At 33.6% G+C, this 23,627-nt stretch overlaps 4 protein-coding genes and 1 pseudogene across 5 annotated transcripts; 4 read left to right on the plus strand and 1 right to left on the minus strand.

Annotated features, from left to right (window-relative positions):
• Window positions 1–515: 515 nt before the first annotated feature.
• LOC106354244 (5'-nucleotidase SurE-like) lies at window positions 516–2,926 on the minus strand. Of its 2 annotated transcripts, XM_013794136.3 has the most exons (10): window positions 2,476–2,923; window positions 2,297–2,391; window positions 2,118–2,185; window positions 2,005–2,048; window positions 1,847–1,924; window positions 1,608–1,761; window positions 1,358–1,510; window positions 1,128–1,235; window positions 974–1,039; window positions 516–850 (listed from the first exon to the last, which is right to left on the minus strand). In XM_013794136.3, exons 1-10 carry the CDS (start codon window positions 2,739–2,741, stop codon window positions 752–754), a joined length of 1,131 nt encoding a protein of 376 aa, XP_013649590.2. In that variant the 5' UTR covers window positions 2,742–2,923; the 3' UTR covers window positions 516–751. The 2 variants fall into 2 exon arrangements, with proteins under 2 accessions (XP_013649590.2, XP_048592158.1); XM_048736201.1 differs by having other exon boundaries at window positions 2,005–2,185; window positions 2,476–2,926.
• Window positions 2,927–7,144: 4,218 nt separating this feature from the next.
• Window positions 7,145–9,165, plus strand: LOC106357226 (disease resistance protein Roq1). Its single transcript, XM_013796906.3, has 2 exons — window positions 7,145–8,124; window positions 8,273–9,165. The coding sequence occupies exons 1-2, from the start codon at window positions 7,580–7,582 to the stop codon at window positions 9,006–9,008; spliced, it is 1,281 nt and encodes a 426-aa protein (XP_013652360.1). The 5' UTR covers window positions 7,145–7,579; the 3' UTR covers window positions 9,009–9,165.
• Window positions 9,166–9,380: 215 nt separating this feature from the next.
• On the plus strand, window positions 9,381–13,952 carry LOC106357228 (disease resistance protein Roq1). Its single transcript, XM_013796907.3, has 2 exons — window positions 9,381–11,950; window positions 12,178–13,952. The coding sequence occupies exons 1-2, from the start codon at window positions 11,445–11,447 to the stop codon at window positions 12,845–12,847; spliced, it is 1,176 nt and encodes a 391-aa protein (XP_013652361.2). The 5' UTR covers window positions 9,381–11,444; the 3' UTR covers window positions 12,848–13,952.
• Window positions 13,953–16,940: 2,988 nt separating this feature from the next.
• LOC106357229 lies at window positions 16,941–18,938 on the plus strand (annotated as a pseudogene).
• A 523-nt stretch (window positions 18,939–19,461) lies between these two features.
• On the plus strand, window positions 19,462–22,790 carry LOC106357230 (disease resistance protein Roq1). The gene is made up of 2 exons (XM_013796908.3): window positions 19,462–21,868; window positions 21,963–22,790. Exons 1-2 carry the CDS (start codon window positions 21,393–21,395, stop codon window positions 22,615–22,617), a joined length of 1,131 nt encoding a protein of 376 aa, XP_013652362.1. The 5' UTR covers window positions 19,462–21,392; the 3' UTR covers window positions 22,618–22,790.
• The last annotated feature ends 837 nt before the right edge of the window (window positions 22,791–23,627 follow it).

The raw sequence follows: 23,627 nt of genomic DNA on the forward strand, positions 1-23,627 counted from the left end.
CAGATCCGGATTGTATCTCGGATAATAATAAGAAGCCTATATAGAACACTGGCTATACTTATTTGAAAGATGCGCTGCGTCACAGAGAAACAGAAACATGGTAAAACGCTTGCTGAATATAAGTACAACTGCTTAGTGAAACTTCCGTAACTTTGAGATATAAAAGTATTTGTGATATATTGATCATGTTGGAAGCTAGGAAAAAGGTTGTAACATTTGACTTTTGTTTTATTATTGTGGTTTGTGGGTGTTGTCATTAGGAGGTAATGCTTGCAGGATATTGAAATAAATTCAATGCAATGACATGGTTCAAAAATCTCACACGTCGTCTTCATATTGTCCGATGACAACATCTTTCACATTAGAAATCTCAGTACCCGACTCTAAGAGATAACGGGAGCCAAAATGCAAAGATAGTTCCTGGATCATGTTTCAGTTGAACCAATAGTATCAGCCAGGATCTTTGTGGGCTGTTTTTCTCAATCAAAAGGCATACAAACAAAAACAATGTTGTATGAATGAAAACTCAGACCGACCCTTTTTCAATTACAAAGGTAAAACGTTCCCAAACAGCTACTGACAAATCAACCAAGCCAACATAAAATAACCCACGAGACTTGTACGAGGAACAAATAAATAATATAGAAACAATGGTTGAATAACAACAAGACCACAAAGAACAAACAAATGCAGAATGGAGTTAGCAGATTTGCCCAAACCATGTAACATAATTTACTGAGTATGACCTTTTTCATTGATCAGCGTTAAGGGCTTTGGAGATCCATTCTGACACTGCGGCTTGAGTTTCTGAATCCATTTTTGGACGTAGAGACAATGGAGTCACAGAGACCTGTCATTACAAAAAGGGCAAGTATTTGGATTAGAATCAAGAACTTCACCAGAAAAATTCTATATCATGATGATCCGAAGGGTTGATTCAGAAAAGAGCATATATATGATCATGCCAACTTACAAAACCATCTTCTAGAGCCTTGATATCCAAATCTTCATCCGTATGTTCTTCATTTTTAGCCACAAACTGCACATAAACATAGTCAGGACTCAGGATCAAAGACTAAATATCCAAAAGGGTTTATGAAGAGAACGGAGTTCAAAATTTACAATACCTCTAGGCGGAAGTATTTCTTAACACGGCTCTCAGTTTTAGGAGCAACACCAACCGATTCAATCTCCACAATACTCTTCTTCTGCGTTGTAAAACGACGTGCCGCTCCCTGATATTGCCAGATATCTTAGTTCAGTATCTAGTTAACTAATCTTGGACCTGAACCAAAAACTAACATAGAAATAACAGAGCTGCGGATTAAAATATTTGAATAGTAAAGAGTTAACTCACAGCAGCTGAAGCATCTCTGCCAAGCTGGGCAAGCTGAGCTCCTAGGCTTTGTTGGTTGGACATGAAGTTCCCAGCACCAGGGTGACGGTTAGCTGAAACAGCTTGCCAACTATGACTCTGCCTCCACATGCTTTGTTTTGTCACCTTGAAACCCTATTCATATGTAAACGAAACATCAACCTCCCTAAACCATTGGCTAGTGAGACTCTAATTATCACCAAAAAAAAAAGAACATGCTTGCATCAGTAACCTTGTTTGATGAGGGTGATGTTGGAATTTCTATGTTGAGAGAGCAGTCTTTAGGGAAAACTCCTTTCTCAATGTCTCTGATAGTTGCGTTAATCAGAGGTAAACAGACACCAACAGCCTCCTTAAATTCACTTTCTTTGCTTTCACCTTTCTTCCTATAAACAATCAGAAAAAGTAAATGGCCAACACGTCCACATATATAGCAGTATGCATTCCCAATTTCCCATGATTAAAACTCACCAGTTCAGTGATATTGACAAAGAGGGTACTCCAGAAACCAAAGCCTCCTTGGCTCCAGCTACTGCACCGGAGTAGAACCTGAAGGAGGATTCTCCCATCAGGAAAACACATAGCTCCATGGACAGACAAGGAATATATAAAAAGACAAAAACACCTACATTTGATTACCACAGCTTGATCCCTGATTGATTCCACTAATCACCTGAAGAAAATAAGCAGAAATTACAAGATAGTACCATAACATCTCAATGATGATTAAAAAAATACTAACCAGTATTGGTTTAGACCAAGCGAAAAGCGCTCCTGATAATCCTAATGAGATGCAGTCCACAGGAGTCCCTGAGACAACCACAATCAATGAATCTTTTCTTCCAACAAAAAGACTCAAACTTTCAGATTATAAAAACCTTCCTTTGTCAAAGTTTATAGATGTATTCAATATCCACAAACCTGAAACTTCAAAGGCGGTGGCACCTTTGATAATAACCGAACTCGCAGCGATGGTTTCTCCAGGAGTCATAGAATGAGAGGAAACCGATTTATCCCTGCGCACATTCCAATTCACAAGCCTTACCAAAAGTTCCAAACTTTAAACAAGAAGACGAACAAATCAACAATCGAAAGCGTACGTTTGAGGAGCACAGACGTGGACATTGTAGAGCCCTTCGCTAACCAAAGCCTCAACGAGAGAGAGGAGTCCAGGCGAATCAATCCCATCTCCATTCGTGACTAAAACGATGGGTCTTGAGTCCTCATCGATCTCCTCCTTGGCCGCAACAGAAGTGGAGGGAGCCTCCTCCGACGGAGATGCATCGCTGCCTCCTTTTCTCTTGGAAAGCACGTCTTGGAGATTGGAGACAAGCGCGGCAGACAAGCCGTTGTTCTTCGAGGTCATCGTATTAGAAAAGAGAGATGAGGTGGGGTCTGTTGTTGAATGAATCAAAAAACTCTAGTGAGGAGGAAGGGGAAGACGAAGAAGAAGGGGATTGGAGAGAGAGAGCGGGTCTAACGGAGGAAAGAGAGATAGAAAGCTTGAGGGAAGAGATTACTTTGTGAACTGTACTTTGTCCTAAGTAAAATTTAATTTATAATTATGCATTAAGACATAAAGAGATTAATGTTTTTTTCCTTCTTGTAATTACGGTCAAAAAGGATGAAACATGTTATAAAAAATGGTCCGCATCTCATAGTTATTGCATATATTAAAAGTTATTGGAAAAAAAATATAGTTTGAACCGACAGCATTATAGTAACATGTTGGTTGAAGATTGAAACTGTTAATTGTGTTTCTAGATCATATGCTTTATGCTACTGAAATGTTTATTATTAATATATCAAAAATAGCTTTGGTTGATTCAGTTAATTTTTAGTCCCGTTATGTTATCAAATGCTTTATTATTGAGTTGGGTTATAGTTTTCATTAAATTAGAAGTTTATAGCGGATAGCATTTCTAAATTTGTGGATTTGGTAGCTTTTATTCCAGCTAATAATTGATTTTTGCTAGGTACGCTTGCATACTATACTCTATTAATGACATAAATTATTTTAGAACTGATTATGAGTGAGAAATTGATGTAGGGTCTAAAGGTCAACAAACTAATTAGAAGATTAAGATGATTGTGATCTCTCTAATCATAAAATGTCAAACGTTAGCGAGCTCCTTTGATTTTTTTGATTAGTTGGAAACTTGGAATGGGGTGATCGTCACGTCGTGATCATTGTGTGAGTAACTAATATCGATTTTATATTAATTGATTCAAATGAAAACATGAACTGTTGTAAAGTATACCTTCTGGTCCTTATCCACTGTCCGCTTAAACAAATTCAAAAACTTTATACATTTCTTCAAGTGATGGGCTCTCTTTTGCCTTTAATTAGACTTTGGATCTTTAACAGTTGGCTACGAATATTTTTAGAACTTTACAGACATAAAATGAGTATTCTGTAATTGCTCTATTGTAAAACTTCGAAATTAAGAATAGCCCATTTGAATATTTTCCAAGCTAAAAAGGGTATTAGGCCTAATTAACTGATTAGTGGGCCGAATAAATCATCTAAGGCTACATACTATTTTAACTTTTCCTAAATTTATACTAACTACTAAATTCTATAAATAAATGTCATCAGACTATAATATATATTATTATTTGCGAATTGATTTTGAGTATACATAGATTTTGAAATTCAATTTAGTATTCAAACTTTCACGTTAAAGTTAGAGTGGATAATATCGTTTATATATTTAATGAATAAAATATATAAATTAGTTAAAAATAAAAATGAATTTAATTTTGTTTGTTAAAATAAGAGATTAAAATAATAATAAAAATTATCTAAAATCGAAATATTATATTTTAAACAAAGTTTATTTTTTAACTAAAAAACAGTTCAATTTTTTTTGTCTTTTTATTTATTTAATAATAAAATTTAGAAGTAATTCCAAAAAAATAATAGAAATTAGAAATGATGTTAAATATTCTAAGGCAAAACAAAATATATGAATTTGAAGAACCAACCAGACTCGAAAAAGTAATAGTGAACCAAAACTGAAACTAATTAAATACATGAATGATTTAAAACTTTGATATCTGAAGAATCTGAATCAAATCCGACCAAACCGAAATATTTTGAGTATCTGAAGATATATAAATCACAATTATATACTTAAATATATTAGTTATTTTAAATTGAATATCTAGAAAATCTTCAAAATAATTTAATATCTAAAAATTACCAAAAATAGTCACAAGTAAATATCTAAAAATAGCTAAAAGCTTCAAAACACCAGAAATATTAATAATACCTATTTGTTATCCACTCAAATATCCAAATCGAACCAATTTTGATGTTAATTTTAGTATTTAGTCTTATGTAATTCTAATATATATGTTTTTGAGGATTTTAAATATATTTGTATATTTCTCTTTTTTACATAATTTAATGGGTATCTAAACCTAAATTGAACCCTTAATGATCTGAATCAAATATAAACCAAAATTTATAAATATATGAATAGGATTAAAATCTTTAGCTTCTAAAATCCAAAACCTGGATAGACCGTACCAAACCCGAATAGATACATGAACATTCACCCCTAAATCTTTCTTACAACAAAGCACCAAAACCATAATTGGTTTACTACATTGTCTTAGATAGTGTTTATATATAAATAATTATTAGTTTATATAACATATATATAATATTGCAAAATGATCATCTTACTATTTTTTCAAATACATTATCTTATATAAATTATATATCATAAATTTATTATGCTTGATAATTTCTTAAATATCTGGGTATAGAGTTTTATTTTACTTGGAGGATTTTTATTTTTATAAACTTCGAACAATTTTTCCATCGTTTTGTCATCTATGGAATATTATTAAAATTAAATGATATCATCGAAAAGCTAAAGGAATTATCAAATTTTCTATCAATAAAATTGAAAATAGAACGAACGAACAGAAACAAGCTAGTCATATATATAAAACTAAATCAGAAAATCAAATAGGTTACAACTTTATTGACTTTTTAAATTGAGGTTTTGAATGGTAACGCTTCTACAAACACTACACCCTAATTAATCATAACAAAAATCTTTATATATATATATATATATACATTTTTGTTACTATTAGAACCACACTACAGTTTATCCGTATATTACTATTGGGAACCCAAAGAATTCGGATTAATATTAATATTTATCCCTTGCCTCGTTCGTCTTAAACAAAAACAGGAATGGTTTTGACTTTACTTCATAATTGTAAACAAATAATACTATGACATACAAGAAAATTAAAAATCTATTTGACTTTTTTTATAATCCGGCAAACCAAGGTCCACCCGACTAGTTACTTAGGAATCATTTTATCATTGTTAAAAAACCTGACTGTTCTCAAAAAATAATTATATATCTATGTCGACTGATAGCACAAACAGATAAATCTGAATTTGACATGATTTGATTCTAGAATGCTTAACACATTTCCAAAAAAAAAAAAAACACTGTAGCAGTCTGCTACGGATGTGTGACTCGGTAAAGTATAGTAGTATACGTTACTTACGTTACGGCTTACGAACTCAGTGACTGCACGACAATATCGTATAAAATACGTTAGAAATTTTCAACGACAATTAAATATATAATTTAGCAGACAAATTATATTGATTTTTAAGGTACGATAAAAGTATCCAAATCTCCGGTATATGTGACGTTGCATGCATTAGACAGAAATTAAACTATTACTTTGAGAAAAAAAACAAATGTAGAACGATTCTAGGCGATTTCGAATAACTCGGTTTTTATTTTTTAAACGTTCATTTCACGGTGTCTAGGACGACGTTCGGCACGTAAAGAACCATGTTTTCCATATGATCTCAGGCACATATCATGGACAATTGGACACGTATTTTATTTTTATTTTTGAGTTGAATATACTTCTTAAAACAAATATATTAACGATAGCTCGAAATTTATAATATATGTTTAATGGTTTTTAAATTTCCAAGAAATGTTATCTAAGAAACTAGCCTAAAACACAAAGTGGGCGGCTGGACTAAGTTTTATGATAAAATAAAGAACGTAGATTTAAAAAGTATAGTTTCAGCATGAAATTTATCGATATCTTATGAGTCGTCAAATTATTTTAACAAACCTACTTATCATAACAGAAAAAAGGATCACTGATCTTTACATTTGACTGCAAAATTAATAATTTGTACGTTCAAACAGAACAAGATAAAAAATTATACCTAAGACACGTTATAGCTAATTTAACTATTTGGCCTTTCGTTGACAAAAAAAAAAAACTATTTGGCCTTTCATTCCATTTCCACTAGTTAATTGAACTTTTCACATGAACTGGAGACCTAATGAATAAAATGAGCATATTCTTTTTAGGTTTATCCTAATTGTAATTTTATACCGTTACGACAATTCACAATAATGTTATTCAAAAATATAATGTGGGTTTTTGCTTATTATAAATAAAAGTAATTTGTTTATGTCCAAAAAATAAATAATTTGTTACTCATTTTTGGTACACTTGTCAAATGCAATCAAACTGAAAAAAAATCCCAAAAGAGAAAATAAATAAATCATGAACACTAACTACACACGTGGTTATAAAAAGCTTTGCTCGATATATATCAATTACCAAAATAAACACATTAAAAGCTTGAAGCAGTAGTATACACCACAAAAAAAATGAACTCAACTTCTTAGATAAGGAGGGCGGGTGGGCCAAATATATGACGAATTTTTTTTAAAACAGATAGAAAATCACGAGACGTACGTATAATATTTTAAAAGTACAATATATTAATTTCCTTTAAGTAAAATTATTTTACAAAAAAATGATCATGAGATCTCTACATTTTACTTCAATATTAAACAAAGCAATATCAAAGATATATAGAGATTTATTTACTCTAATCATGGATATTTCAGTTCATTTCATAGCGTTTTCACATAAAAATGGGGTATATTTAAAGAACAAAATGGAGATATTCTTATCATTCTAACCTGATTAGAAAATATATATATACAATGGTTTATACTTCATGCAATGTTTCTTGGAAATTTAATGGTAATTTCGTTACCGTTAAGCACTAACTAAATGTGTCTCTTCCTCTATAAAAACTAAATAGTTTCATAACTCCTTTCGGCTACACTGCAAACTCAAAAAAGTCCATATATAAAAAAAAAAAAAAAAAAAGAATTAAAGATGAACAGAATCATGAAAAAGCTATCGTGCTTTAAGACAAAAGTTAAATCATTGCGACTACTCGAATCCAGGTCATCACTGTCTTCTTCCTCTTTCACTCCTCAGAAATACGACGTCTTTCTAAGCTTCAGGGGCCCAGATACTCGCAAGAACTTCGTCAGTTTTCTCTACAAGGAGTTAGTGGCGAAAGAGATCCGAACTTTCAAAGACGACAAGGAGTTGGAGAGAGGCCGTCTGATCTCACCGGAGCTTCTACAAGCCATCGAAGGGTCAGAAATCGCCGTCGTGGTTGTCTCTAAGACTTACTCAGCTTCCAACTGGTGTCTTGAAGAGCTTGTCAAGATCTTGAAACTCGAGAAGAAGGGTTTGATCAAAGTGCTGCCTATTTTCTACGAGGTTGATCCTTCTCACGTGAGGTGGCAGAGAGAAGAAGTCGCGAAACAGTTCAAGAAACACGAGAAGAGACAGAGCAGAGAGAAGGTCAAATCTTGGAGGGATGCGTTGAATTATTTGGCTGAGCTCTCTGGTGAATGTTCAAAGAACTGGTAAGATATGTTTCTATATTTGATGAGTTTTCTTCTTCTTGATTAGTTCTTGATTACTCTGTTTTTACTCTGTTTTTGCTCTGTTTTACTCTGTTTCACTCTGTTTTTACTTTGTTTACTTTGTTGTTGACTCTGTTTTCTTTTTCAGGGAAGATGACTCGAAGCTGGTCGATGGAATCACAGAAAGAGTATCAAAGATGTTGTTCTCCGTAAAACCAAGAAATGGTAATAACCTAATTGGTATCGATGAACACATGAATGAATTGTATCCACGGTTAGATTTAAGCTCAAAGGAAGGTGTGCGAGTCATTGGGATATGGGGAAGAGGAAGCATGGGAAGATCAGCACTTGCAAGACACGTTTACGAGAGCATCTCTCATAACTTTGAAGCTCACTGTTTCCTCGAAGACGTGAGAAAGATCTCACAACATTGCCGCAAATCTCATCTACAAGAAGAGCTTCTTTCCATGATGCAAGGGGAAGGGTTGAGCACAAAGAGCTCTCATAGGTGTCTTAAAGCGATCAAAGCAAGGCTCAGGAACAAGAAGGTTCTGCTTGTGGCTAACGACGTGGACAAGATCGAACAGTTAGAATCCCTTGGTGAGGAGTTTAGCTGGTTTGGTCATGGGAGCAGAGTCGTCATAGCCACACAAGATAGGCAATTGCTTAGTTCATGGGGTGTGAAGAGTGTCTATGAAGTTGAGCTCTTGAAATGCTACGAAGTTCGAAAGCTCTTTAGGTCAGAAGCATTCAAGCAGAGAGAGGTGGATCCTATTGGTTTGGAGCAGTGTACATATCATCCACACATGAATTTTCTTGGTATTAATTTCATTTTGAAATGTTTGGTGGCTTTGTTTTTAATTGTTGTTCATACTATTGTTTAGGTACATGAATATTGAATTGATGTGTTTGTTTGTTCTTAAATTGACTTTTAGTCTTAATGATAATAGTAAAGCTATTCTTTTGAATATTGTTTTACCGGTGTATGTAAATATTGTTCTTTTTGTAAGGAATAAAGAATACACCATTTTTTTTTGTTTATGTTTTGTTTCTGTAAACCTAAGGAAGATTAAATCAAAGATTGTGTAGTAATTGTTTGCTGGAAAATTTGAACAAAGCTTGATAACCTACCCCGCTCCCCGCCTCTTAAATTTTTTTATATATAAATATGAATGAATTGGATTACTTCAGAAAATTAAATCGGAGCAAACTAAGATCAGCACCATCGTGTATAAATTCACTTTAATTTCTTAAAAATAAAATATTAGTTGTTAATAAAATTTAGTAGACTAATTAAATTGTTTTTTTTTAATTTAACCAACACAAAAAGACATTTGGATATAATTTTTTCATGAGTTTCTAAAATCCTCTTAATTTTGTTTTAATCTCACTCTCTCTTCCTTTTTAATACTTTTCTTTATTAAACTCCTCGAAAGTTTTTCGGTAGACCCGTTCTAATAAAATGTTTGACGGTAAATGGCCTAACGCCTAGACCAATTAACCGAGATCAAAGAGCATTTCTAATGAGAGAATTTAGTTTTGGGTTTTAAAAGTACATATATATATGTGTATATACTTCCTCCGTTCCTTAAAAATACATATTTTAGAAAATAATTTTTTTCTAAAAGATTTTATATTTTTAATGTATGTTTTATTAACTAATTGTAAACTTCAAAAATTTTAATTGCACTAATTAGTTTTTTATTGGCTTAAAATTGTGAAAAGAAAATAAACACAAAAAATATACAAAATTTAATGTATTTTATTAAAATGTGTGAAAAAACTAGAATATTAATCTTTTAGAAACATAGAGAAGTATTATATATTTATATATAATTGCGGAGTTTTAAATTTTATGAAAAACGTAACCTAATGTATATGTAATTTTATAACTTCAAAACTAAATCTCTTCGATAAAATTGCTCTAAAAACAACCGTGTCGGTGGAAGCTGCTTCAAGGTTTTTACAATAAAAATAATATTTTAATGTGTTATGGTTGCCTATTTAAATTTAACTGTTTTAGATATATGTTAACTAATGAAAGTGAAACAAGTGTCATTAAAATTTCTAGACAGACATGTTCGTAGTGGTTCAGAGAACCTCTGCCATCCATCTTTCCTATTTTTTTTTAGTTTTTTTTTATTTTGATTTGTTTAGATATTTCTCCGCAACTTCCGTTGGAAAAGCTGTTAGGCTTATTGAATTTAGTTACCTTTATCATATTTTGAAACTTGTATCCTGAAAGTTGAAACAATTTATGAAGTATGTAATATCATCTTAATAAAATCCATGCGCACGAATAAATAAGTATGAAAACTGACTGATCTAAAACAATAAATCCAAGTAAACTGAATCAACCAATTGAGAGAAATTGTTCTGTTCAAATTCTATCACATTTCTTTCAAAGGAAACTGATAAAACAGAGTATCTAGTTCTATTTTATACGTCTACTATTAGTTACTCTAATAAGTTTTGTGGTTATTATTTATTCCCATCCGGATCGGTGTGGCAGCATTATACGTCACAATACCATTGATATGCCCATTTCGATTAAATTTCTGATTTTCTCATCATCTTCTTGGAAAAGAAAAGGAATTAGACATCGTTGCAAAATAAACAACGTGCCATTTGTTCTCTAACGGTATATGATTGTAAACCATTCCAATCTCTTATGCACAATATCTATAATGTGAAAAAGAAATGTTGGTTGTTAAATTATATCGGGGTTGCTTCTGTACACCTTCGTTTATCTATATTACTTTCTCGATAATGTTCAATACGTATTCTAGACTTTAGTACAGTATGAATCACTGTTCGTAATATCGGTTGCTTATTGGCGGCCTGAAGACCCGTACATTTTCTTAGAGCGAGGTATAGATGAATGTTAAATTACTTTTTTTATTTTTTATTTTTATAAAAGAACAGATCTCTATCAACGGAAATCAAATCTATGATTTATTAAACTTTACTAGGTGATTTTTATTGTATTACAAAAAACTATATTTAGTCCAAAAAAAAAGTTATATTACAAATTCGAATGAACAAATTCAGAATATAATATAATATTAATTTGACAGAATCAAAGCTGGCAAAAAATATAATATAATATTTTGATTTCAATCATACTTGGCTTTGGGTTTTCATTACCTTGGGTGTCAAGGTGTTGTTCTTTGTTAGGTGTTCTCACCGCTTTTGATTAATAATCAACTCAGACGTTAAAAAAGAATGAAAAGTAAATGCGAGGAAAGTAGAAAGAAAGCGGCGAGTCTCACTTGAAACTCTCTCTCCACGGGCTTAGCACGAAGACGGCTATCTATAAAATGAGTCAATTTTCTTTACTCTCAGACAGAACCATTAAGATGACTTCTTCTACTCCACCAACCATCCCGAAGTACGATGTCTTTCTGAGCTTCAGAGGACTCGACACTCGCCGCAACTTCATCAGCTTCCTCTACAAAGAACTCGTCCGAAGGAACATCCGCACCTTCAAAGACGACAAGGAGCTCGAGAGCGGCCGGAAGATTTCGCCGGAGCTAGAACGCGCCATCCAAGAATCCAAGTTCGCCGTAGTTGTGATCTCCGCGAACTACGCCGCGTCCACTTGGTGCCTTCAAGAACTCGTCAAGATCATGGATTTCGTCAACAAGGGCTCACTCACCGTGATCCCCGTCTTCCACGGCGTTGAGCCGTGTCACGTGAGGTGGCAGATGGAAAAATTCGCCGTACAGTTTGAGGAGCACAAGAGCGAAGATCGCGAGAAAGTCCTCTCGTGGGGACACGCGTTGACCAATCTCGCGAATATCTCCGGCCATTGTTCATCGGAATGGTAAAAAAAAATTCGTTTACTTGAGGATCAAGTTAGTTTCTACAATGATTGGGATGTCTAGGTTTTAGGTTTAAAGGTTGAAACTTTATTGTTTAGATTCGATCTGATGATGAAGTTCCGACAGTGATGGGTTGTCTGTTTTTTTTTTTTTTTTACTTTGGTCGGATTTTTTAATTCCTATGTCCGATTTTGAATCGTGTTCTGATGTTGTTTATCTGTCTCTTCAGGGAAGATGACTCGATGATGGTGGACGAGATTGCTAGGAGGATATCAACGTGGATTGACACAACGAGAAAACCAACAAGAACCGGAAGTAACCTAGTGGGGATTGATGTACACATGAAAGCTGTGTCGCGGTTAATAGATCTGAACTCGAAGAAGAAGTCTGTGAGAGTGATAGGTATCTGGGGGAGAGGAGGCAACGGTAGATCGGCTCTCGCTGAGTTCGTGTACAAGAACATCTGTCAACACTTCGGAAGCCATTGCTTCCTGGAGAATGTGAAGAGGATATCTCAGGACCGTCACATGTCGCATCTACGCCAAGAGGTTCTTAAAAGGGTGCAAGTAGAATCGAACCAGAAGGTTCTGCTAGTGGCGAACGAAGTTAATAAACTTGAACACTTTGATGCTCTTGCAGAGGATTTCAGCTGTTTTGGTCCGGGGAGTATAGTTATCATCACTACACAAGACAAGCAGTTGCTTGTTTCAGCCGGTATAAAGCTTGTTTACGAAGCCGAGCCTCTGGCGTTCCAGAAAGTTCGTGAACTATTCAGACAGTTAGGTTTCAGAGTCAGGGAGGGAGCTATTGAGTCTGAATTGTGTAAGGGAACTAATCTTGCCATGAAATGGTTAGGTTGTTGTCTACCTGTTAGATCTGGTTACAGGAAATTGTCTTAATTTGTTTTTTTTCATGTATCATTAAGTTTAGTATATGGCTAAACTTAGTAAGATGTGGCTAAAGAATTTTCCTTTCTAATAAAAACTTCGAACAATTCTTTCCATCTTATCTATTAAAAGAAAAGTCATAGCTCTTTTCATGTGTGATATTTTAAAATAAATCATTCCCTAGAATATTGTTACATTATCTTTTATATTTACATAACAAAATCCTAACAATATACTTAGCTATTTTTTATTCCAAATATATTAGTTCCCTTTTCAAATATATATCATATGTAATTGTCTATCTTATCAAATAAATACAACATCGTATGTAATCGTATCCATCACATAATTCTTATGCAATACTTTAATATCTATATAATTTTGAGTTTAAATAATATACAATTTTGTTTAAAAAATTATATGCTTTAAAAATGAAGATCAAAACCAAATTTATATAAAAATATTTTAAAAGATAAATTAATTTTAAATTTGATGAATAAAAATAAAACAAATATCCGCGCGGTTGCGCGGATTAAACTCTAGTGTATAAAATTAAATCAGAAAAATCACATAGGTATAGGCCGGGGCTATAGGTTACAACTTTATCGACTTTTCAAACTGAAGAGTTCAGATTAAGGTTATGAATGGGGTTTGCGGGACGGGACGTAATTGATACAGTACAAGTGCGATTTTCAAAATGTTACCAATCAGCAATTACAAAACTAAAAAGGCGGTTTTGTTTAAATACCGCACTCAGCAAAAAAATGTTTTTGTTTGTTCTATCACGTAAAATAACGCACTTGTTTTATAGCATCTTCGATTTTGGTGTGGTTGAAGTGCGTTTTTAACTGTAACACTTACGTACTATCATCATTCAATTAATAATATTCACCTGTTACATGAAAACCTTACGTACTAATTGAAGTATTTTAATATATATTTGTTACAAAAATAATTGGTCAACCAAAACTTTAAAATAATATTTCATGTTTTCATGAAAAATGTCATTTGAAGATTTTTTTATTTTTTCTGCGGTTTATAATATATATACATTTATGTAACTATTTTAATATATATAAAAATATATTAAAAATATATACATTTTTCATTTACACATCTGTTTAGCTATTTTAATATATATATATATATATATATATATATATATATATATATATATATATATATATATATATATATATATATGCTACAAAAATAATTGGTTATCCAAACCGTTAAAAATAATAGTACGTAATTATATTTCTAAAATTCTAAAATCTTACCCTAAACCCAAAACTATACCCTAAAAACCTGAATCTGAAAAAAAAATACATGTAATACCAGAAATACACCATACACTCAAATATACTTAATATATACTACTCCCTTTGTTTCATATTAAGTGTCATTTTGACCTTGTGCACACAGATTAAAAAATAATTAATTTTGTATATTTTCTATATAAAAACACAATTACATATACACCTAACCATATTTCAACCAATAAAAAAATAAATTACTACATAAAATTAATAAATTTTGCATTGAAAATCGAAAATGACACTTATTTTGTAACGAAAAAATTTCTCTACAACGATACTTAATATGAAACGACATAGGGAGTATGATTCTTGGGTCTACTCAAACTTGAACCGAGATTCACGGATCCAAAAAAATTATATCCAATAAGTAGTTTAGTCTAGCTCCAGACCCTGATCTGAACTTGTATGTTTGGGTTGGTTCTGGTTCGGGTAAAATACCAAACCCTACTAAATTTTAGAATATAGATTATAAACATACATGAAAATAATTTTTTAATATATATATATATATATATCAAAAATTTGTTTGAGATGAATTTTGGTATTTAAATTTTTCTAAATAATAAAGAAAATTTAATATCCATAACACTAAATAAACAATTTTCATTTTAATTATATTAAATATATTGATATATCTATTTTACATTATTTAAATTTTTCTTAACTGTTTAATTCTGCACTATAGATTTTCACCAATCAACACAATTCCGCACCGCTAATTTTATCAAAACCGCACTTGTCCCGCAAAACGCACGAACCGCAGTTGAACCGTCCCGCACCTAAATTCTGTCCCGCTTATTTTACTAAATCCGCGGTCACCATTTGGACCCTAATACTAATGTTAGCCTTTGACTCTTTCGTCTTAAACAATACCGGGAGTGGCTCTGACTTTATTTCTTAATTCTGAACACAGAATACCATGACGTACCAGAAAAATAAAAAAAGTCTATTTGACTTCTTCATTGATTATAGTAAAACAAAACACTGTACTACTCTGCGACGAATATGTGACTCGGCAAAGTATAGTAGCATACGTTACTTTTACGTTACGACTTACGAACTCAGTGACTGCACGACAATATCGTATAAAATATTTTAGAAACTTTTTTTTTTTGAAAAAATATTTTAGAAACTTTCCACGACGATTCTATATACTTAGCAAAAAACTTGTATTAATTTTCAAGGTACGATAAAAGTATCCAAATCTCCAGCATCTGTGACGTTGCATGCGTAATGCGTTAAACATAAATTAAACTATTACTTTGGAATATATGATTGTGACATAACAAACACTTCTATAACTTTTGTGAAAAATAACATGTTTCAACTTTAGGATATGACTACTATATTTTTTCACTTGCACGTAAACATGTCTCTATAAAGGTAGAACCATTCTTTGGCGATTTAGAATAACTCGGTTTTTACTTTTTAAACGTTCACGGTTCTAGGACGTACGGCACGTGAAGAACCATGTTTTCCATATGATCTCAGGCAAAAATCATGGACACATATTTTATTTTTATTTTTTTGGTTGAATATGCTTCTTATTACAATAGCTCGAAATGTATAACATATACGTATATTGTTTTTAAGTTTCCATGAAATGTTTAGCTATAGGAAACTAGACAAAACGCACAAAGTGGGCGGCTGGTCTAAGTTTATGATAAAACATAGACTGTCGTAGATTAAAAAACTGTATAGAGTTTATTGATATCTTATAAGTCGTCGTTGTTCAAAAAAAAAAATCTTATAAATCGTCAAATTATTTAAACAAACCTGCTTATCATACAGAAAGAGTTTTTCAAAAAAAAAAAAAAACAGAAAGAGGATCACGGGTCTTTACATTAGACTGCAAAATACATAAGTTATAAGTTCAAACAAAACAATTTAAAAATATATCTAAGTACACATTAGCTAATTTAACTATTTGACCTTTTATTCCATATAATCCACTAATTAATTAAACCTTTTACATAAACTGGATATCTAACGAATAAAATGAGCAGATTCTTTTTAGGTTTATCCTGAAATTCCATACACCCCGTTACAAAATTCACAATAATGTTACTCAGAATATAATTGTAATTCTCTATTATCATAAATAAAACTAATTTGTTATCCATGTTTTGGTAAACTTGCCAAATGCTATTAAACAGAAAAATCCCAAAAGAGAAGATAAATAAATCATGAAATAAGAGTTACACACGTTGTTATAAAATTTTTTTGCTCGAATATATATTATATTAGTATTTAAAGATTATTAAAGGTTGAAGCAGTATACGTACACCACAAGAAATACGTACGCCACAAGAAATAAACTCGACTTCTTAGCTAAGGGGTCGGGTGGGCCAAATTTATGATGAAATATTAAAATAGAAAGAAAATTACAAGGCGTAAGAGCAGCATTATCACTGAAACACTTATGGGTTTTTTTTTAAAAAAAATTTGTCTAACTAAAAATTTAAAATTAAAAAGCGTATTTTGCGAATTGTCACTTGACGGTAGGACCCACAAACAGTACAAAAAACCCACCACAATCGATCCTTATTTCATGACTTTAGAAACTGGTTTTTATGGTTTAGTGAAGTTTACACATTACTTTTTTAAAAAGAAATTCCCTTTTAAAAACTCCAATAATACTGCTCTAAGTATAATGAAGATAAAATGTACTGATTTCCTATAAGTCGAATTATTAAACAAAAAATGATCACTAGATCTTTACATTTTGCTGCAATATTAAAGTCATAGAGAAATTATTTATTTATAATCATCGATATTTCAGTTCATTTTCATAGCGTTTTCACATAAAAATGAGGGTGTACTTAGAGAACAAAATGGAGATATTCTTATCATTCTAACCTGATTAAAAAATTATGTACAAATGGTTTTATACTTTTATGCAATGTTTCTTGGAAATTTAAGGGTAATTTCATTACCGTTAAGCGTTACCTAAGTGTGTCTCTTCCTCTATAGAAACTATAAATAGTTTCATAACTCCTTTTTTGTCTAACTCGCAAACTCAAAAAGGTCAAATTAAAAAAAAAAAAAAACTAAAGATGAACAGAATATTGAAAAAACTATCGTGCTTTAAGACAAAAGTTAAATCGTTACGACTATTCGAATCCAACTCATCACTGTCTTCTTCATCTTCTTCCTCTTTCACTCCTCAGAAATACAACGTCTTTCTAAACTTCAGAGGCGCAGATACTCGCAAGAACTTCGTCAGTTTTCTCTACAGAGACTTAGTGGCGAAAGAGATTCGAACTTTCAAAGACGACAAGGAGTTGGAGAGGGGCCGTCCGTTTCCACCGGAGCTTCTATAAGCAATCAAAGGGTCAGAGATCGCCGTCGTGGTGGTTTCTAAGACTTACTCAGCTTCCTACTGGTGTCTTGAAGAGCTTGTGAAGATTCTGAAACTCGAGAAACAGGGTTTGATCAAAGTGCTGCCTATTTTCTACGACGTCGATCCTTGTGACGTGAGAAGACAAACCGGAGCAGTCAAGAAACATTTCGAGAAACACAAGAAGAGACTAAGCAGAGAGAAGGTCAAATCTTGGAGGGATGCGTTGAATTATTTGGCTGAGCTCTCTGGTGAATGTTCACAGAACTGGTAAGATATCTTTTCTATATTCGATGAGTTTTCTTCTTGATCAGTTCTTGACTATTCTGTTTTGCTCTGTTTTTACTCTGTTTTACTCTGTTTTTGCTCTGTTTTGTTCTGTTTTGCTCTGTTTCTACTCTGTTGTTGCTCTGTTTCACTCTGTTTTTACTCTGTTTGCTTTGTTGTTTACTCTGGTTTTTTCTCAGGGAAGATGACTCGAAGCTGGTCGTTGAAATCACAGAAAGAATATCAAAGATGTTGTTCTCCGTAAAACCAAGAAATGGTAATAACCTAATTGGTATCGATGAACACATGAATGAATTGTATCCACGGTTAGATTTAAGCTCAAAGGAAGGTGTGCGAGTCATTGGGATATGGGGAAGAGGAAGCATGGGAAGATCAGCACTTGCAAGACACGTTTACGAGAGCATCTCTCATAACTTTGAAGCTCACTGTTTCCTCGAAGACGTGAGAAAGATCTCACAACATTGCCGCAAATCTCATCTACAAGAAGAGCTTCTTTCCATGATGCAAGGGGAAGGGTTGAACACAAAGAGCTCTCATAGGTGTCTTAAAGCGATCAAAGCAAGGCTCAGGAACAAGAAGGTTCTACTTGTGGCTAACGACGTGGACAAGATCGAACAGTTAGAATCCCTTGGTGAGGAGTTTAGCTGGTTTGGTCATGGCAGCAGAGTCGTCATAACCACACAAGATAGGCAATTGCTTAGTTCATGGGGTGTGAAGATTGTCTATGAAGTTGAGTTCTTGAAATGCTGCGAAGTTCGAAAGCTCTTTAGGTCAGAAGCATTCAAACAGAGAGAGGTGGATCCTGTTGGTTTGGAACAGTCTACATATCATCCACACATGAATTTTCTTGGTATTAATTTCATTTTGAAATGTTTGGTGGCTTTGTTATGTGACACAGGTCAGCTTAAGGAAAGACTGAGTGCATTAATATATACTCGCTAGTTCTAAAAATGAAAAATACAAGCCTTTTGTGTATACAAAGAGTAGATTTAGGTCAAATACTTTTTTTTTTGTTGTTGTTTATACTATTGTTTAGGTACATGAATATTGAATTGGTGTGTTTGTTTGTTCTTTATTTTCTTTTGGATATGGATTTACCAGTTGTATGTAACACTCTTCTTTTGGTAAGGAATAAAGAATACACCATTCTTTTTGTTTTTGTTTAAGTAAACCTTTTTTTTTTTGAGAAAATTGTTTAAGTAAACCTAAGAACATTAAATCCAAGTTTATGTAAATTAATTGCTAAAACGATTGAATAAAGATGGATAAATATTACATGTGACTGAATAAATATTAGTAAAAACTGGACTAACAAGTAAACTGAACCAACACAAATGGGACAATGTTAATTCTGTCCAAATTCGATCACATTTCTTTCAAAGGAAACCGATAAAATAGTATTTCTATTTAGTTTTGTGGTTACGGTTATATCTCAGCCTGAATAGGTGTGATAGTAGTTAATAGTTATACGTCACAATACCATCAATATGCCCATTTCGATTAAATTTCTGATTTTCTCATCATCTTCGTGGAAAAGAAAATGAATCAGACACCGTTGCAAAACAAACAACGTGCTATTTGCTTATAACTTGATATGCAACACTCCAATCTCTTCGTTATGTTATGCATTATCTCTTTATGTGAAACAAGAAATGTTGGTTATTAAATTATATTTTGGTTACTTCTGCACACCTTCGTCTCTCTTTTTTTTAACACTGAAAATATTATATAACATTGACGGATTCGAAAGTGAGATACATGGATGATACACTGAGCCAGCAGAACACATGTTCCCTGGAAACTATGGCCGGCGAAAACAAGGTTTTCCCGGAAGTTAAAGCCCTAAACAAAGGGAAATACAACAGACTTTACAAGGATCAAAAGAAACCAAAGGATGCACGAAAACATTAACGCATACAGAAAAGGTCAAACCCAAAACTTGCATGCAGAACCACTTAAACTTCATGTGAACTCTGACAAAGGATTATCAAAAACTAGTTGATAATCAGATCCTCCAATAGTGAATAAGCACAATCCATTTAATGCATGTAGACCACAGCTTCAATTTCAGAAAGACTGAACTGAAACAGACTTTCAATGGCGAAGGAAGCAGTAAAGCGACCGAAGAAACGCCTAGAAAGAAGCTAACCGATGGACGAGAACCCGACCAGGTCTCTTGGGAAATAACATGGAGCGATCTGATCCACGCCAGACCAAACTAATCCAAAGATAACAGATTAGAAAGGGATCGGACCTGAAGTGAATCCAGAGTAAATCACAGAGGAAACAGAGACATGCAAGCAGGAAGTGAACCGATTCAACATCATCTGATGGACAAGACAAAAAGATTTAGAGCCAATCGCAGACAAGAGATAAAGTGGGTAAACCACACGGATGATCGGAAAGATCCAGTAACTCTTGCTGCAAAAGGACTAAATCCCGACCAGAGCAAACATCATGCATCCTTGAATCTTCGATCACACCACCGAAGAAAAACAAGAAGAAACGAAAGGATCGACCGACTCCGGTGTTAGAGAAGCCACCGGAGTCGATCACCGGAGATCAAAGAGGAAGCTCGAGATAGAGAGAATATTTAGAGAGATAATATTTTAGAGAGAAGCAGATGTTGTTTTCGATCCCCAACTCTCTATAAAGTCTTAATTTTAACACACCTTCGTCTCTCTATATCTTACTTTCTTAATAGTGTTTAATAATTATTATTATTTCACCTACATTTCCCATTTGATACAAAGTCGCACCATGTGCATTGAAAAAATAATAGGAAAACTACGAATGTATTTGTAGACGGTAGTACTGGTACAGTATGCATGAAACACTGCTCTTAATATCGGTTGCCTAAGCGCATAAGAAAGACACCCAAACGCCCTGATTATTGTCTAATCAAACGAAAGCTTTGTTAACGCGTGTGATTAATTGGATGTCTGTTTAATTTAATAGATGTTGGATCTTCCACAAGGATATTCAATTGATCCGTACTATTTTTTTTTGTAAACTAAAAAAGTAATAATGAAAGAGTCAGAAATCCGTACTATTCAATTGATCCGTACTATTTGTGAAAATTATTTAGTTTAATGGTTTAATAGATGATTCATTATACCAAAAACTTTAGATTTTGAGTTTCAGGAAAAAACACTTTATCAATAATTATACAGATTAATAATTTTTTTTTTGTAAATATTTGATATACTACAATATAAATAGAACTATCAACTATTTAAAAAAATATAGAACTATTAAACATATATTCTTTTTTGTCTATGTATTTCAATAGAAAACAATAAATTCTTGTGAAAAAAAAAATTATTACAAACTTTCGAATTAGTTGAATGTGATTTGTTAAGACATTCCATATAATAGACTTGTAAAACAAATATCTTATCTTGATATTCGTCGAAAATATACAGTTTTTTTCTACACAACACGGTCAGAAATTAACTGACAGAATCAAAGTTGACAATAAAAAATGAAAAGAAAATTCGAGGAAATATACTTCTCTCGAAGTAAGAGCAAGTCTCTCTTGAAACTCACGAACACCGGCAACTTATAAAAATGGGCTCTTTTTCTCTCCACTCAGACAGAATCATTCAAGATGTCTTCTTCTATTACACCAACCACCTCCCTTCGGAAGTACGATGTCTTTCTGAGCTTCAGAGGACCCGACACTCGCCGCAACTTCATCAGCTTCCTCTACAAAGAACTCGTCCAAAGGAACATCCGCACCTTCAAAGACGACAAGGAGCTTGAGAGCGGCCAGAGAATCTCGCCGGAGCTAGACCGCGCCATCGAGGAGTCGAAGTTCGCCGTCGTTGTCGTCTCCGCGAACTACGCAGCCTCCACATGGTGCCTTGAAGAACTCGTCAAGATCATGGATGTCGAGAATAAAGGCTCCCTCACCGTGATCCCCGTCTTCCACGGCGTTGACCCGTGTCACGTGAGGCGGCAGATCGGTCAAGTCGCCGTACAGTTGGAGAAGCACGAGATGAGAGAAGATCGCGAGAAAGTCCTCTCGTGGAGACAAGCGTTGACCAATCTCGCGAGTATCTCCGGCGTCTGCACATTGAAATGGTAAATAAAAAATCGTTTACTTGACGATCAAGTTACTACGATGATGGGATGTCTAGGTTTAGGGTTTAAATGGTTGGATCTTTTTTGTCTTCAGGGAAGATGACTCGATGATGGTCGATGAGATTGCTAAGAGGATATCAACGGTGATTGATACAACGAGAAAACCAACGAGAACCGGAAGTAACCTAGTGGGGATTGATGCACACATGAAAGCGCTGTCACGGTTAGTAGATCTGAACTCTTCGAAGAAGAATGTGAGAGTTGTCGGGATTTGGGCGAGAGGAGGCAACGGTAGATCAGCTCTCGCTAAGTTCGTGTACCAGAACATCTGTCAACACTTTGAAAGCCATTGCTTCCTGGAGAACGTGAAGAGGACATCTCAGGATCGGCACATGTCGCATCTACGCCAAGAGGTTCTTAAAAGGGTGCAAGTAGAATCGAACCAGAAGGTTCTGCTAGTGGCGAACGAAGTTAATAAACTTGAACACTTTGATGCTCTTGCAGAGGATTTCAGCTGTTTTGGACCGGGGAGTATAGTTATCATCACTACACAAGACAAGCAGCTTCTTGTTTCGGCCGGGATAAAGCTTGTTTACGAAGTGGAGCTTCTGAGGTTCCGGAAAGTTCGTGAACTATTTAGACAGTTGGGCTTCAGAGTGAGAGAGAGAGCCATTGAGTCGGTTTTGTGTAAGGGAACTAGTCTTGCCATGAAATGGTTAAGTTGTTGTCTACGTGTTAGATCTGGTTAGGGGAAAGTATCTTAATCGTTTTTTTTTCATGTATCATTAAGTTTAGTGTGGCTAAACCTAGTAAGATGTGGCTTACACCTAGGAATGTTTTATACTATTTTTGGAGTGAGTTTGCTGGTGTATAGAAGAATTATCATTCTTGATTTGATTAAATAATACAAATTCTTTTTCAAGTTTTGCTTCTTGTTTTTTTATGTTAAGTTCCTAACTTCCATTATTGATTTCGAACCTAACATGACTAACATGCAAAAACAGAGAAAGAGAAGCTTTTGAAGAGGATGATCTGATCTCATTTCACACTTTCTGTCTAAGAAAGACCAACAGTGAGTACTGTTTCTGTCTCTGCCTGATAATTTACATTGTCCGATCTATGCTTTTATTGATTGATATCTTATATTCTTGGTTGGTTTTACCAACAAATCATCTTGTAGATCCATGTAAATCTGATATATACAAGTCCTCTGTAAGAAATTATGTTGTACTGGTCTTGTTTCATTGCAAAACTGTTGGACTCTCCATTGTTGAAGAGATCAAAATAAGGATCCATTGATTTGATGACTGATGAGTTACATATTGCATATTGGATGGAGATAAGAGCGAGGGGATGTTGTTCTGTACAGCTTATTGACGGTGGTATATACAATGTCTCTGGCATTGGTCATTTCATTAAAGAGGTGAAACTTGGAGCGTGTGGCCTCCTCTCCATCATGGGTCCTCAAAGCAGCGGTATGCAAATATACAATACAGAACAGTGTTTAACAGTAATCTGATTGACAGAATCTCATAGAACATTTGTGGTTTTTGACAGGGAAGAGTACACTATTGAATAGTTTGTTTGGAACAAACTTTATGGAGATGGATGCATTCAAGGGAAGGTATGTATTATGATCTTAGATCGTAACCTTCAATTATTGATATTCCAAACACCAATTACAGCAAGAACGACACTGATTATGCAGAACTAGAGATTACAATCACATATCGATCATAACGTCTCATGCAAGTTTCCA

This window comes from Brassica napus, chromosome A7, assembly GCF_020379485.1.
Source record: "Brassica napus cultivar Da-Ae chromosome A7, Da-Ae, whole genome shotgun sequence".
In the NCBI taxonomy this organism is placed as follows: Eukaryota; Viridiplantae; Streptophyta; class Magnoliopsida; order Brassicales; family Brassicaceae; genus Brassica; species Brassica napus.